The following is a 14958-nucleotide window of genomic DNA, read 5'->3' on the forward strand; positions in this document are numbered from 1 at the left end:
GCACATCCGCTTTCTCCTGTGTCCCTTCACATCCCACTGTGTCCCAAGCCAGCTGTTGGTTCCCTCCTGGCTGTCCTCTTTGGTCTCAGCTCGCCTCTCTAGTTAAAAGCTTTTTCCATTCCTTCCCTTTAGCATTTGTCAAGAGCCTCGGTCTACTCCGAGCTTTGGTCTTTGGAACACCCACCCGCCTTCTGGCTTGTGCCACCTGACTCCTGCATTCACTCAGGTGATGTGTCCTCGCCTAGGCGATGTCCCCCTTCTCCTACAGCTGGTGCAAGGCCTTTAAACGTCAGCAAGCACCAGCGTTCACCGGCTTACGTGGATACCCCCCTTCTGCATGGAGACCTCTTATACTTGCTCTGTGAGCATTTGTTTTGTAACAACTTCTCAGGCCATCTTCCCTCCCAGGAGACTGGCTGCAGCGGTGTCCAAAACCCACTTTTCTGAAGCTGAGGGAGCATGTCCAACTGTGTCCAGTGACCATGTCCTGTGCTGCTCAGAGTTCTCAGCTGGCACAGCTGCTGTCTCTGAAGGCTCTCGTTGCTTCTGTCACCGGCCAGTCCTCCCCCCATTGCTCTTAATTATGTCCAGAGAAACAGAGCTTTGTCACCTTTGTGACAGGCAGAAACGTCATAGATGGTCAGCTTTAGCTGGGGGAGACTGGAACCGTTAGCCAGACCCAAAGGGCTGAACCCCACACCCCTCCTCTTCCTGTGGGTCAGAGTCTAGCCCCCCTCTCTGCGCCCCGAGTCTGCTGACCTGTCCCTCCGGGCTACGAGGCATAGATTTCCCCACAAGCGTAGGTCATCTTGATGCTTCCAACCCTATTGGCGACTCCTCCAGGGCCGTTCCCAGGGCCGCCTCCTCCTGCCCATATGCCCTTCCTCCTATAGCTATTTGCCTGAATCAGACACTGGGCTGGCAGAAGAGGTGGGGCTTCCCCCAGCCCAAGGGGAATGGGTCCTGATAAAACCTACGGCAATTCAAGCCGTTCCCTTCTCCTAGCCAGTGACTGATCTAGAGACAGGCAATGAGAAGAGAGGGGAGGTCAGTTGGGGGCCTCTGGGGAAGGTTCTCCTGCTCCTAAAATGATCTGTGTGCCTAGGAGCTCTGGAATGAAGGCAGACGTGTTCGGGTGGGGTGGGATGATGGGCCAACAGAACAGAAATACGGAAGGGACCCAGGTCTTGATGTCCATGAGCTGCTGAATTCCCCAACCCTGGAACCTCCCTGCTTCTTGTTTCATTAGCTAATACCTTTCCTCGTCGTTTAAGCCATTTTGGAGTTTCTGTTAGGTGCAGCTAAAACCGCTTAGACTGCTATGTGTGAGGCCCACCATTGTTCCCCTAATGTTTCTGTCCACAGCGTTGCCATCACAAGTGCCGTCTCCCCAAGGGATGGCGGCACCCACGGAGTTATGCTTCCCAGCAAAGCAGTAGAATCCAGCATTAGGACAAGCAGGATTTGTATCTGGCAGACCTGGGTTTGAGTCCCAGCTTTGCCAGTTCCTAACCGTGTGACCTTAGGCAGGTATCTCTCTGGGTCTTCATGTCGTTACTTGCAAAGCAGGGATAACAGCACCTACGGCACCAGAATCACGTGAGACGATGCACGCAGAGCACGAGGCCCAGTGCCTGCACTCAGGATGCAGACAACAAATGGTACCTATTATTATTATTATATAATTAGCATATTAACATTTCAAGTCTGCATTGTCTAGTTCCATCTGGATTGGGCCTGATCAGTGGCAAATTCATTCATTCATTCATCCATTCATTCACCTAACCAACAAATATTTACTGAGTGCCTATGTGTGCCAAGTACTGTTCTAGGTGCTGTAGGGTTGTAGCAGTGATAAAGGGGTTAATGCACAGATTTTTAAAGATGTAAAGTTGTGGGCTTCCCCGGTGGCACAGTGGTTGAGAATTCGCCTGACAATGCAGGGGACACGGGTTGGAGCCCTGGTCTGGGAAGATCCCACATGCCACGGAGCAACTGGGCCCGTGAGCCACAACTAACTGAGCCTGCGCGTCTGGAGCCTGTGCTCCGCAACAAGAGAGGCCACGACAGTGAGAGGCCCGCGCGCCGCGATGAAGAGTGGCCCCCGCTCGCCGCAACTAGAGAAAAGCCCTCGCACAGAAACGAAGACCCAACTCAGCCAAAAATAAAAAATAAATGAATTAATTAATTTTTTAAAAAGACATAAAGTTACGAGGATTAAATAAGATACTTAAAATTGGTACAGAAGAGGGGTGCTATTTTCTCTTTGCCTCTCCATCCCCAGATCTGATTTCTGCCCTGCTCTGCACCCTGGTTGGCTGACCCCGCCATGCCTTGGCTGGCTGGCTTGGCTGGGTTTGCCCACTGGGGATTATGACAGGGCGGAAAGAGAGAGGGGGTAACGTTTCTTCCTTACTCCCTCCCCACTTGGTGCCATGTCGCTGGCATGCTGTGCCCTCCATAACTATAGCACCTACTGTCCAGCTCTCACAGGACTCCCTAAACCCTATGTCCCCAGACCCCTCTCCCCAGGGAGGTCCAGCTTCCTGCTCTCACTGGTCCCTGGGTGCCTCAGCATCTCCTGCTGGTCTCTTCATTACAGTCTCTTCGCTGGAACCAATGGAGGAGATACACTAGGCGTCCAACAGTTGCTTAGCCCTAGTAGAAGAGGGGGTGTCTAAAGTTTCATGCCTGCACCAAGCCCTTGATCCTTGTCCCCTGGGAATCTGGCTCTCATACCACCCCTGAATCTTGAGCACAACATCCAAGAGCTTTTCCTCAATCATTTCCTCTGATTTCTCTGTGGTATCAGGCACTGTGGCACCCCCTCTCGGAACTTTCTCCACTCCTCCACCCCGATTTCTGTCTGGTCCTGGCACTTCTATTCCCCTCCCCCTCATCACTGTCAAGGCAACTTCGAGCTCCTAGTGTCAGAACCACGAGATGAAGGAGAGGCCTCTGTCCAGCCCTTGGCCCTGACAAAGGTACAGTGCAGCCAAGCATGGTGGTGACCCCTTCCCTTTGGAGAGCGCTCCGTGGCTTTCGAAGCTCTCTCCCACACACGGTATCATATTACATGAACTCAGAAGCCTGCCTCTGGGTTTTTGTCCCCATTGTACAGATGAGGAAAGAGCCTGCAGAAGGCAGAGGACTTTGACCAGGTCCCAGACAGAGCTGGGATGGAAGGGTGCCCTGGCCTGAGGATGGAGGGCCAGGTGATATGGGCGACTGGAGCAAATGGAGGGGCTGGGGGGTGGGGTGGGCAGGGAGGACTGGGCTGAGGGAGCCGAGGTTGGTCAGGAAGTGCCAGGGCGGCCAGTGAGGGAGTTTTGATTTTCTTACCCAGGGCTGGAGGGCACGGGTGGTATGCTGGGGGAGTGATAAAATCAAATCCGCGTTTTACAAACAACCCTCCCACCCCGCAGGTCTGGGAAGATAGGTTAGGGGTCACAGAAGTTGCAGGGAAACCTTAGAAGGGCACGCATTGGGGTACCGAGGCACAGGGTAATTTTTTTCCCCTGCTGCTTTGTAACATTTCTTTACTTTAAAACATTTCTGCAAAGAACGTGTAATACTTCATTAGGGAGAAGATGCTTTTTTAAAGGAAGGTTTCTGGAAAAGTGAAAGTGAGAGAGATACAGCCACACCAGTCATGTGGGAAGAGAGAAGCACCAGGTAGCTGGGGAAGGTGAGGCAGTGGGGGAGCTCAGGGGATCCCTCAGCATAGGTGGATGACCGGGGCGAGCAGTGAGCAACAGGGCCGGGCTTGAGCTCGGAACAGAGACCTGGGCAGGGACAGATGGCGCCTGGTGCCCAAGGAGAGGAGCACGTGGTGTGAGCAGTAAAGAGGCTGTGGAAGAAGATGGACGCGGGGGAGTGAAGAGGTGGGCAGAGGAGAGGTGCCCAGGAGTGGCAGTGAGGGCCGACAAGGGAGGAGAGGATGCCAAGGGGTGGAGGGTCCCACGGCCCCCCAATACATGTAGGGGGGGCAGGGTATGTGCCCAACATTGCAGAGAGGTGGGGAGAGCATGGTGCAAAGAGGCCATTTGGAGGCCACTGGAGACCTAGCCAAGCCCAGGGGTGAGGCTGGAAGGAAGCAGGAGGAGGGGGTGGGTTGAGCAATGAACGGAGGAGAGGGCGTGGAGGCGATGGAGGTGACTGGAGGGGCAGGAGAGAGGGCAATAGGCAGAGGAGCTGGGTGCTGGGGGAGTTGGGAGTCAGGGTGAGAGGTGGGGAGCGTAATTCCAGAGGAGGGAGGCACCCGCTGAAGAGGCTGAAGTAACTCTGTGCGGGGGTGGGGGCCTGGGTGTCAGTCTGGAGTTGAACCCCGCTCCAGCACTTGCCGGCCCTGTGACCTTGGGTAAAGCCTCAGTTTCCCCATCTGTCAACTGGGGATAATAAGGCCCATCCTCAGAGTAGTGAGTGTGCAATGAATTAATGTGTGTGTCTGGCACAAGTGAACACCCCGGGAACATCAGCAGCCATTCTAGACACCGAAGAGAGAGACCAGCCTGGATGGGATGAGGGGAACTCATCCTTGGTGGTGGCAGGAAAAAGAGCTGGGGGTGGGATTGGCAGGATGTGTCTGGGGACCCATGAGGAAGACGGTTGGCCAGCAGGGAGCTGGTGGGGGGCCTGGCTGGCCCGTCTCCACTGGACTCTCCAGAGGACCAGCAGGCAGGCCTGTGTGCCCAGAGCTGGGCAGAGCCATGTGGTGGGAGGGGCTTTGGGATCCCTGGGCCCCAGTCCTGGCTTTGATGCCACCTTGCTGTGGGCCCGTGGGAAGTCCCTTTCCTTCTCTGAGCTGTCCCCTCATCTGTAAAGGAGGTGGCTAGACTGGCCCATCTCTCACCTCCTGCCTCTGAGCCTAGAACCTTCTTCAAGTCACAGCATCTGGACATTTCATGACCCCCACTCCCCCCCCCGCAGCACTCAGAATGGACCTGGCATACGGGAACCGCTCGGAAATATTTACTGAACCAAATGAATGCACTAAAGGTCTCTCTAAGCCTGAGGACTATCTGCATCTTCCGACCGGGCCACAGGTGAGCCACAGGGCAGAAACATCCACGGGTAAGGCTGTCAACTCTATATACCGTCCCAGGGCCACTCATTAAATCTGAAAGAGGGTGCAGCGCCTCCACCACTACTACGGCACCCACCGGGGGGCCGAAGTACTTCTCCCCTTTCTCCCCCTCCCCGTTAACCACACTGCAACCCAACCACGAGACTGAAAAGCAGATGCAAAACTGGCTTCTCCCTTAGTTGGGAGGTGGCCTAAGAGCTACGAGGGAGGCTGAGATGAGAGTGGGGACCCCAAAGAGCAGGTGGGACCTGAGAGCAGAGGGAAGGAAGCAGAGGAGGGGAGTGGAGTGACAGGAAAACAGGCATAAAGGCCCCTTCCACACCCCGGGGCCACCAGCCTTAGCAGGGTCTTGTCCAGGAGCGGCTGAGGAGACAGCGCTCTCTGGTCCTGAGTGAGGAACCTTCTGAGAGAGGAGCCATCTGGCTGAGAACCAGATCCTGAGCACTGGAACTGGAGAGAGGAGGAGAAGGTGGCTTAAGGGACCGGTGGGGCAGTCCTGGCAGGGAGGACCTCTCTGGGCAGCCGGCAGGAAGGTGGCCACAGGAATACTGGCAGAGATGGCCAGCACACAGCAGGAGCACACAGCCCTGCCAGTGGGGAGGGGGAGGGGGAGGGGGAGGGCATCTGGATGGGGCCCAGGCCCCGCCCCCGCGGTGCCCAGGCTTACCTGCTGCTGGGCCTGGATCCTCATGTACTCGGCCCTCTGCTTGCCATGCTTGCCTTTGTCGGGGCTGCCTGCCTGGCCCTGGGCTGCCTTCAGCCGAGAGGTCCCCAGAGTCACCACCTTCATGGGCGGCACACTGCCACCGCCACTCTGCAGGAAGAGGAACAGGGTCAGGATTGGAGGTGGGCTCACACAGGCACCCCAGGCGCAGTGGGGGCCCTCTGAGACCTGGAGAGCCCTCCCTGGCTCCACATCCCCACCCAGGAATCAGGCCCACTCTCTGAGGCCAGGTTTAAGGCCTCCCTGCAGGAGAGGGGACGGGGCCCCCTGGCCAGGTTCCCAACAGCTCTTGGGTGAGAACCCTGGTGGCTTCCTTGAGTAGCCCGGGGGCAGCTGGTGCCCTTCTGGGGGGCTGTTTTTAAGGTGAAGGTCCCTGGCACCACCACCACCACTCCTGGCCTGAGAGAACGTGCCTGAGATTTGGGGGAGGGGTCTTTATAATGGCAGCCCCAGGCCCACATCTTCCTCTGAATGGGAGGATGGGGGCGAAGTCTCCCTAGAGATGGACAAGTCTAGCCCCCTTGAACCTCCCCAGGGACCAGGCCCGCCCAGAAGGTCTCTGGGGATCCAGAGGCGCAGGCAGAGAGACAGCAGAGACAGAGAGAGTCAGACAGGAGAGGAGGAGGGGAGCGTGGGGATGCAGAAGGGGGAAAGAACTTTATTTGTCGGTTTACAGATACAGAGTAGAGGGGAGAGGCCCTGGTCCCCTCCACGGCTGGTTAGGCTGATCCCTGGGCAGGCCAGCTTCCCAGCCTGCCAGGGGCTCTGCCTGCAAACCCAGCCTGGCACCGGGCTCCCAGGAGGGTGGCGGGGCTGACAGAAGGCCAGTGGAAGGAGGGGGCTGGCGTGGTGCTCCTGCAGCCTCCCACTCCCTCCAGCTCTGAAGACTGGAGCAGGAAGATAATAGGAGAGGATGGGGCAGGAGGCAGCCACCTGGGGACCAGGGGGCAGGGGCGGGGGGCTGCCAGGGGATCCTGCGGCAGGGGCCGTGCCCATCTGGCTCAGGGTGGCTTCCAGCTCCTGGAGCGTCTCCTCCAGGCTGTCCATCCGCTGGGTGGTGGCACCGCGCCCCGTGCAGCCCAGGCCAGCAGCATGCTGACCCCTGCACTCCCCGCTGCAGGGTTGGGCATCGTGTCCAGAGTCCTTGAGGGTCTCCTCTGGGTAGGTCTCGGCAGTGGAGGGCTCCTGGGTCCTGTCTGGGGCAGGTGCCCGAGAACAGGGGACCCCAGCTCCTCCCTTTTCTGGGTTGCAGCTCCCTGTCCCCAGTTTCTTCAGAGCCGCCCCTTCCTTCTCCAGCATCGAGCTGTTCCCGGGCTGGGAAACCTCAGCCATTAGGCCTGGCGGGGCCCGTGGATTAGCCCAGCCCCTCCCACTACCAGCCAGGGTCTGGGGTTGTGGGGTAGGGGTTGTCCTGAGACTGGGTTCCTCAAGCCTGGCCTCTGGTGGAGAGGGAGGTTTGGGGGCACACTCTGTCAAGATGATCTGGGGGACGCAGAAGGGCCTGGGGCCTGCGGCAGCCTGCGGAGAGAGGAAAGATGAGGGAGAGTGTGATCCCTGCAACCAAAGCACCCTGAGCTGGGATGGGGGGTCACATGTGGGTGAGCCCAGCCCCTTCCTTTCACAGATGGGGAAACCGAGGCAGGGGAGGGTCCTGACTGAGTTTACGCAGCAAGTTAGAGGCAAAGCTGGGACCAGAACTCAGGCCTTTTCCCACCATACCCTACTGTCTCTCACTTTCTGGCAAAGATGTCAGTTTACCTAGAAGCACAGACACATGTTTACGTCTCATCACCCATGTTAAACTCTGAGAGCAGCTCTCATGGTTACTGCCAGGAGTTTACCCATCTGTGTGATAGAGGAACAATAACGTGAGGCTGGTGGAGGGTGAAGTGAGCTCAAGCGGGCACTTGCTTGGAACAATGCCTGGCACGGTGTAAGTGCTCGATAGATATTAGTTATTCGTTGACTTGAACTGAATGTCCGAGACCCGCAGCCCCGTGTGGGTGGAGACCAGGTGTTGGCCTCTGGCCTCGGAGGGTGGGTCTGCCATCCTCATCTCAGGCCAGAGACTCCTGGTCCCTACCCCTTACTTCCGGCGCTTTCTCTGAGGGCTTCACAGCCACGATGGGAGGGGCTCAGCTAAGTCCCTCTGTTGCACAGGCTTGGGCAAAGCTAGAGCATCTGCCTCTGTGTGAGCGTCCTGGGCTCTGGCTTTGGTGGGGGCACAGAGAGAGGCCCCCAGTCACCCCTACCCTACTTGAGTGAATTCTGGTCTAATTCTGAGCAGAGTCTTGTACCAGGAACTGCCCGCCATATACACCTTCATCTTTATTTATTTATTTATTTATTTAGTTTTTTGCGGTACGCGGGGCTCTCATTGTTGTGGCCTCTCCCGTTGCGGAGCACAGGCTCAGCGGCCGTGGCTCATGGGCTCAGCCGCTCCGCGGCATGTGGGATCTTCCCGGACTGGGGCACGAACCCGTGTCCCCTGCATCGGCAGGCGGACTCTCAACCACTGCGCCACCAGGGAAGCCCCCGCCTTCATCTTTAATCCTTTCTGTTGCCCATGAAATGGCTATTACTTTCATCACTTTACAGATGAGGAAACTGAGGTGGGGGGTGTCATGTAATTTACCCAAGGTCACTTACCCACAGCTAGCTAGTGGCAGAGCCAGGATTTGAACCCAGGCAGTCTGACTCCAAGTCCAGTGCTCTTTCCACTAAAAGGAGCCATGGGGAGATGCGTGGGGGGCAGCAGGGACCCCCAGCCCCCCCCGCCCAAGGCAACCCACCCAGCCCTGCCACCTGCTTACCTGGATGTGGGAGGTGCAGACTGGGAAGGCAGAGAGGTCGACCCATGCCCGCCCGGCTCCACTGCCCGATGGCGCCTCAGGATGCAGAGGGGCAGCCAGCCCAAAGGGCCAGTGGAGGGGCTCTGCCCACTGGACCCCACTAGGACTGGCTTCCAGGGCCAGAAAGATGCAGTGGCTGGGTGCAGCGGGCCAAGGTGCCGAGGGCACAGCCAGGCTGGGGCAGCCCTGCCATACTGTTCACCCCCAGACAGCTCCTTGGACTGCTCTGTGCCCATCCTCTGCCCAGCAGACAGCACTGTCTACCCGTTTGTTGCCTATCTGCTCGCCCCCGCCAGGGAGCCAAAGCACCACCAGGTCTCAAGCCAGGCTAGAAATCGGGTGGCGGCCAGCACAGAACCCACTGTGGGCCAAGAGAACCGGATGAGAAGGTGAATACGTGCGTGCACGGGAGGCTCCCCTCTGCAGAGCAGACGCCCTCCTGCTACAACCTAACTGGGCAAAGGGAGAGATTCCCAGACCACCGCCCTGCAACTCCCCATCCCCAACCAAGCGCAGCCCCCTGGGGTGCAGACAGCAGGTCACCCTCAAATTCCCAAGAAAAAATAAAAAGGAAATAAGTGCAGCAGGACAGCAGCAAGGACTGAAGTTAGAGAGAAGGAAGAAATTCCCAATGCCGAGAGACAGAACCGGCAGCCAAGGAAGGGCATGGGTTTCTTCCATCCCAAGCTCTCTGCCCAGATGGGGCCATGGGGTGGAGAGAGGCTGTAAGTGAGCCTTTCTCCTGAGCATCCTGGTGCCCAGTGCAAGGCATAGATTCTAGTGGGAGAAAGAGCCCCCACCTGGCACAGGCAGCAGAGTAGGGGAGATGGGGGCAGGGGCTAGGCAAGGGCTCAGGACAGTGTCAGACTTTGAGTTGGGCCTAAAATCATGTAACAAGCAAGATCCAAACTCCAATCTTGGACTAAGACAAAACGTGGGCTTCAGGCCAGACCTAAACTCTGGCTGCAGATAGGAACAAAATACCCAAGCCACCACAGGCCAGACCTGGAATCAAGCCTGTGAGGAAATGCAGACCCAAGGGGGCCACCAGGTACCAGGCTGCTGGAGTCTGGAGAGGGAAGGAAGGGTGATGCACCGGTCCCTGGGGCGGGGGAGGGGGTGAGGCCGTGGCAGTGGCGGGACTCAGGGATGTGACTGGCAGGTTCTAGCGGGTGTTCTAGCGGGTTAGTGTGAGAAGTGAGGAGAGGAAGCATGGAGGCACAGGCAGAGAGAGCGCCGTGAGAGGTGGGGGGCGGCCCGTTACCTTCCACGTGGGGCCTGGGGCTGAGCCCCCAGGAGGCCCCGGGTCCTGGGGGAACAGGAAGGTGGGGATCGGCTGGCGGCAGGGCGTGGGGGGGAGGGGAGACACTGAGCTTCTCTCAAACACCTGGGGAGCAGAAGGTGGGGGCAGGTTTGGAGGAGGGGGTACAGGGAGGATGGGGGTGCTGGGCTCTGACCCAGGTACTCATGGGGAGGGGGTGGCCTGGGCTGGCCCTCCTTGGCCCCTCACCATGGCCACTGGCCACCAGAGGCCCTGGTGGTCCAGGTCTTCAGCCTCTCGGGGAGGGATGCTGAGAACACTCGAGTCTGGGTGACTTACAGCACTGGGAGGGGGTCAAGGTATACGGGTGAGTTTGTTAGAGCTTCTGTTCTCAGAACACTAGGGGATGGGGGTCTCAGAGCATAGGAGGTGTCAGGGCAGTTGCGGGGAGTCTCAGACACTACGGTAAGAAACTCACACGTGCGGGCAGGGACTTTAGACCCCCTCCCCCATTTTACAGGGGAGAAGAAACTGAGGCAAGAAGGAGAGGATCCTGAAGCAGCCTCAGTGGGGACCCAAGAATCCAGTCCCCTGTCCTAGTCTGGGCACCTCACCCTGGGGTCAGCTTGACAGGGAAAGGGAGCGGCCCGGCTGATGACTCGGGGCCCAGGTGCGCCCCTGACCCACCTCCAGCTCTGCGATGATGCGGTCCTCATCGTCCTCATCCTTGATGGCAGAGGCCATGATGGGGGGTGTGGAGGACGGGCGGGCCACCTCGGACACGGCTCGGCGCAGCTTCACTTGGGGCTTCTGCACCTCCAGCTCCTCAGACTCGGCCTTCTGCAAGGGCCCGGTCCCCATCAGGACCAGGCTCTGGCCCCCTCCAGCTCACCTCCTAGGCCATCACTTCCAGACCATCTCCCATCTGCCCCAGCTCCTCATCTGCCAGGATGGCCCCTCGCCATGGAGGAAGCCAAAGCCAGAAGTAGAGTCACCACTGGCCAGCCTCCTTTCTTTCCTTCCACTTCCTCTGAGAGAGGGGACCACCCCAGAGAGTCTCCAGAGGTCATCTCAGGCATCCCCCCAACTCAACCCCCTGACCCCTACGCCAGCGGTGGCGGTACCTTGATGAAGGCCGAGTCCTTCTTGCTGGTGACCACGACCTCTCCAGTGCGCGTGGTGGTCAGGCCATGGGAGGAGGGGAAGCTCCGGCGGGGAGGGGGCGGCGGGGGCGATTTGGAGGGCTTCTCCGTGCGGTATCGGGGCACTGTCAGCTCATCTGCGGGCAGCCAAGGGACTGGGAGTCAGGGGGCTTGTGACCCTGGAGTCTGTGCGCCACATCTGACTCCAGGGTTAGGATAAACCTAAAGGATAAACCTTCCTCCTCCAGGGAGGAAGGGAGAGGAACGCGCAGGGGAAAGGACACAGGCCCCCTCCTCCTTCTCTCCGACCTCCCCATGCAATCCAACCCCAAGCCTTGTTGCTCCTCCCCTTACAGCACTCTCATCCCCTGCTACTCAAAGCGTGGCCCGTGGAACAACAGCATTGGCAGCACCTGGGAGCTTGTTCGAAATGCAGAAGCACAGGCCCCACCCAGAGCTGCTGAATCAGAATCCCCGTTCTAGCAGATCCCCGGGTGATTTCACGTGCACATTCAAGTTGGAGAATCGCTGCTCTAATCCATCCCTTTCCTGCCCACCCCTCAGCCCTGCCCTGCACAGATCTTCATCCTTTCTCCATCAAGAGAGAGTGGTTATACTATTCTGAGAGTCTGACCCCACCCACCAGGCTCTCCTTTCCCCCAGTTCTTCCCGGGGTGGGGGCTGCTTCCTGGGCAACCTGCAGAAAAGTCACTCAAGCCTGACATTCCTCTGCCTTTGATCCCCCAGTGATTCCCCATGACCCCAAACCATGTTCACGTTTCTTGGCCCAGCACGCTCTGTGCCTGCCAACCTTTCAGCTTCAGCTCTGCTTACTACTCCCTGGTCTGGACTCATCTGGGCAACACCAAACACACACCTCCAGGCATTTGTATGTGCTGTTTCTCCCCGGAATGCCCTCTCTCATTGGCCAGGGAAATGCAAGACTCCAATGGAAAGTCCCCTTCCATGGGAAGCCCTTCCAGCCCTTCCAGGGCCTCCTCTAGGACAGCATTTAGTACCTGAATCCTATTTCTGGTTTACACACGAGGTATGGCCCGGGACAGATTACTTAACCACACTGAGCCTTAGTGTCCTCATCTGTAAAATGGAAATAATTACTATATCTGCCTCCTGGGATTGCTGCAAAATTATAAGGATTGATACGTAGAAAGCATCTGGAGCAGTTCTTGCTGCATAGTAAGTGCTTGATAAACACAGATGTTAGTATTACTCTCCCACGAAATTTTAAGCTCTTTGAAAGCAACCTTATCTCCTTATCCCCAGCACCTAGCGGATAGTGGGTGCTTAACAAATATATGTGGCAGGAAAGAATAAATGCGTGAATGACAATCGCCATTTCTGGTTCGGGTTTCTCACAGGCTCAGGGAGCACAGGAACCCTGTCCGTATAGCTCAGCGCTGCACCCGCACCCCCTCTCACCACAGCCTCGCTTCTGGCACACACACTGGGTCAGAACGTGCAGCGGGGGGGGGATGACCCTCTGCCTGGACTTGCTCATCCTCCCTGCATGGTCCTCTCAGCAGCAGTCAGAACAGTGGGAAAAACCCCTGGATGGAGTCCAGTGCTATCCCGTCCTTCTGGGTCTCCCTTCGTGGATGAGGGGCAGGCCAGCACCTCCCTCTTCCGGCAGCCCGACCTCATAGATTCTCACTCCCAAGCGCCTCCCCCCATCAACCTGAGAGCTCCGAGGCTGGGGCTCCCCTCCTCTGGGCTCTTCACCAGCCCCCAACCTGCCCCCATACCTGAGCCTCTCCTTCCACTGGGCTCCGTTCGGGGGGTTGCCTTCTGGCCGTGGGGCATCTTGGGGGCCTTGTGGTCAGGGGTGGAGGCTGGGCCTGGGTGGGCCTTGCTCCCACAGTCCAGGTCAGGGATGGCCTTCAGCAGCTCTGCCTGTGTCTCCTCCAGAAGCCGGTTGATGTCCTTGGCGCTGTACTGGGTCAGGGCTGCCCGCTTCTCCTCCCAGTCCCGCTCGGCAGCCTTGAGAGGAGGGGTCGACAGTCAGGACTGAAGCAGCTGCCCTGCTCCTGGACCTTTGGGGCCTCAGCCACACATGCAAGGAATGGAAAGGAAGCCTCCCATTTGGTCCGAGCCTCGGGCTTCTCCTTGAGTATTACATGCTTTCCCTGTGAGCCTGCAATACCACCTTCATTACAAACTACTCTTGGGATAAACTTAGACTTGCTTTTAGACATTTTATTCTGTTTCACGGAGCACATAATCTACTCCTATGCTAATACCACACTGCTTTGATTATCGTAGGTTTATAATAAGCTTTTCTGTCTAGCAGGACTAATGTCACCCTCAGTATACTTCTCAGACTTCCTCGTCCCCCAGGAACAAGTCCCCACGTGTTGGCACTTGCCAATCTAGGAGGGGGGTGAGAACGTGTGAGCCTAGTTCTGGCCCCCCCATGCCAGGCCCAGCACCTCAACAGACACAGCCTTGTCCACGCTTCTCTTGCCAGGAGTGTCCAGGCCTTTGGTGGGGTTGCCTGCCTTCGGGGTCGGAGGGGCTCCCTCGGTTGGCCCGCTCATCTCGTGGAGCTTCAGTGGAGGGCTGGGGGGTGGCATTTCAAAGTCCAAGCTCTTGTTGAAGTCAGTCTCGGCTGTCACCTTCTTGGGGGACTGATTCAGGAGGTTGCCGGGGGGTGGCCATGCACCTTCGTCCACTTGCCTAGGGTTGGGAGAGTTGGGAGCAGGTGTGAGGCCTGCAGGGTGGTGGCCCCATGGAGGGAAGCCTGGCCTGGGGGAGGTGGGGTTTGAGGAGGGCTCTGGGATCTTGCAGGACAAGTGGAAGGGCCTGGGGAGGAGTGACTGCATCCGGCAAATGGGAGGGCCAAGCCTACAACATGCACGGGGCCACAGGTCAGAGCTGAGGTGCAGATCCAATCGGCACACCAGTGAGCTTTGTGGGAATTGGGATAAGGGGTCAGGGTGACCTATCGATCTAGCTCAGTATGTGACCCCACTGGGAAACTGGAGGTCAGAGATAAGAACTCAGGGATAGAATGACCTTCGGATCTGGGCCAGCGTGTCTGTGACCCCACGGCAGCGCTTGAGTAGCCCATCCAGGCGTTGTGGCTCTTCCTTCAGGAACTTCACTGCCTCCACCTCCACACGCAGCACTACCCGCATCTTGCTCTGCAGGCCTGGGAAGTGAGCTGAGGGGAAGGGAAGGAGTGAGCTGGGGAGGGAGCAGCTCCGAGGACTGGGACGACATGCAGTGGGGTGGGGGTAGGGGTGCCCCCCAGGCTCACCCTTGAGTTCAGTCAGCGTCTCTCCGAGCTGCTTCAGCACCAGCGCCTTCTCTTCCAGCTCGGGCCCAGGCACCAGTCGGTGGTTGTGGGACACGTCCCTCTGGATCTTCTCCACCGACTTCTCCAGGTCACTGCAGCCACAGAAAGACCCTTTCAGCCCCTCTGGCCCCAGCCCAGCCCCCTGAAATTGGGCAGCTTGAAAGAAATCAGGTAGCCAATCAGATGAAAATTAAAAGCCATCCACCAGGCCACAAGCCCAAGTGAAATCAGAAAGCCAAACTTCAGAGATGAGACTTCAGACACACTCCCTAACAGGTGCCCTGGGCCCCCTCTTTGAAGTTCTGATCTCTAGCAACATCAATCCAAATCTCCCTCCCGATAACTTGTATCCTCTGATTCTCATTAAGCCAAGGACACAGCAGAGAAATTGGCAGCTTTTCAGAGAACTGGAGGCAGTTGCATGTGCTCCTAAAGAGTCTCTTCTTTTCCAGGGTGGCACCACGTCCATCTACCTTTGCTCAAGTGATCCAGACACTCAGCCTCTTTCCTCAATGACAAAGCTGCTTTCAATTTTCAGATGGTTTATGCTGGGCTTGTGGGGTTTTTTCCTTCTTTA

General features: G+C 57.7%; 1 protein-coding gene across 7 annotated transcripts in view; it reads right to left on the reverse strand.

Moving 5' to 3' along the window:
* The window catches only part of SRCIN1 (SRC kinase signaling inhibitor 1), a 68679-nt gene that overhangs the window by 5340 nt on the left and 48381 nt on the right, over window positions 1-14958 (reverse strand). For 3 of the 7 annotated variants that reach the window (XM_067020618.1, XM_059046555.2, XM_067020617.1), the window contains 7 exons: window positions 14343-14473; window positions 14099-14246; window positions 13513-13759; window positions 12829-13063; window positions 11048-11202; window positions 10611-10763; window positions 5754-5900 (listed from right to left, as the gene is read on the reverse strand). In XM_067020618.1, coding sequence (XP_066876719.1) covers window positions 5754-5900; window positions 10611-10763; window positions 11048-11202; window positions 12829-13063; window positions 13513-13759; window positions 14099-14246; window positions 14343-14473 — 1216 coding nt within the window. Of the gene's footprint in view, window positions 1-5753; window positions 5901-6280; window positions 7329-9926; window positions 10050-10610; window positions 10764-11047; window positions 11203-12828; window positions 13064-13512; window positions 13760-14098; window positions 14247-14342; window positions 14474-14958 lie in introns of those variants that run through there. The other 4 variants (XM_067020619.1, XM_067020616.1, XM_067020614.1 and 1 more) reach the window with 2 other exon arrangements.

This window comes from Kogia breviceps, chromosome 19 (genome assembly GCF_026419965.1).
Source record: "Kogia breviceps isolate mKogBre1 chromosome 19, mKogBre1 haplotype 1, whole genome shotgun sequence".
Taxonomy (NCBI): Eukaryota; Metazoa; Chordata; class Mammalia; order Artiodactyla; family Physeteridae; genus Kogia; species Kogia breviceps.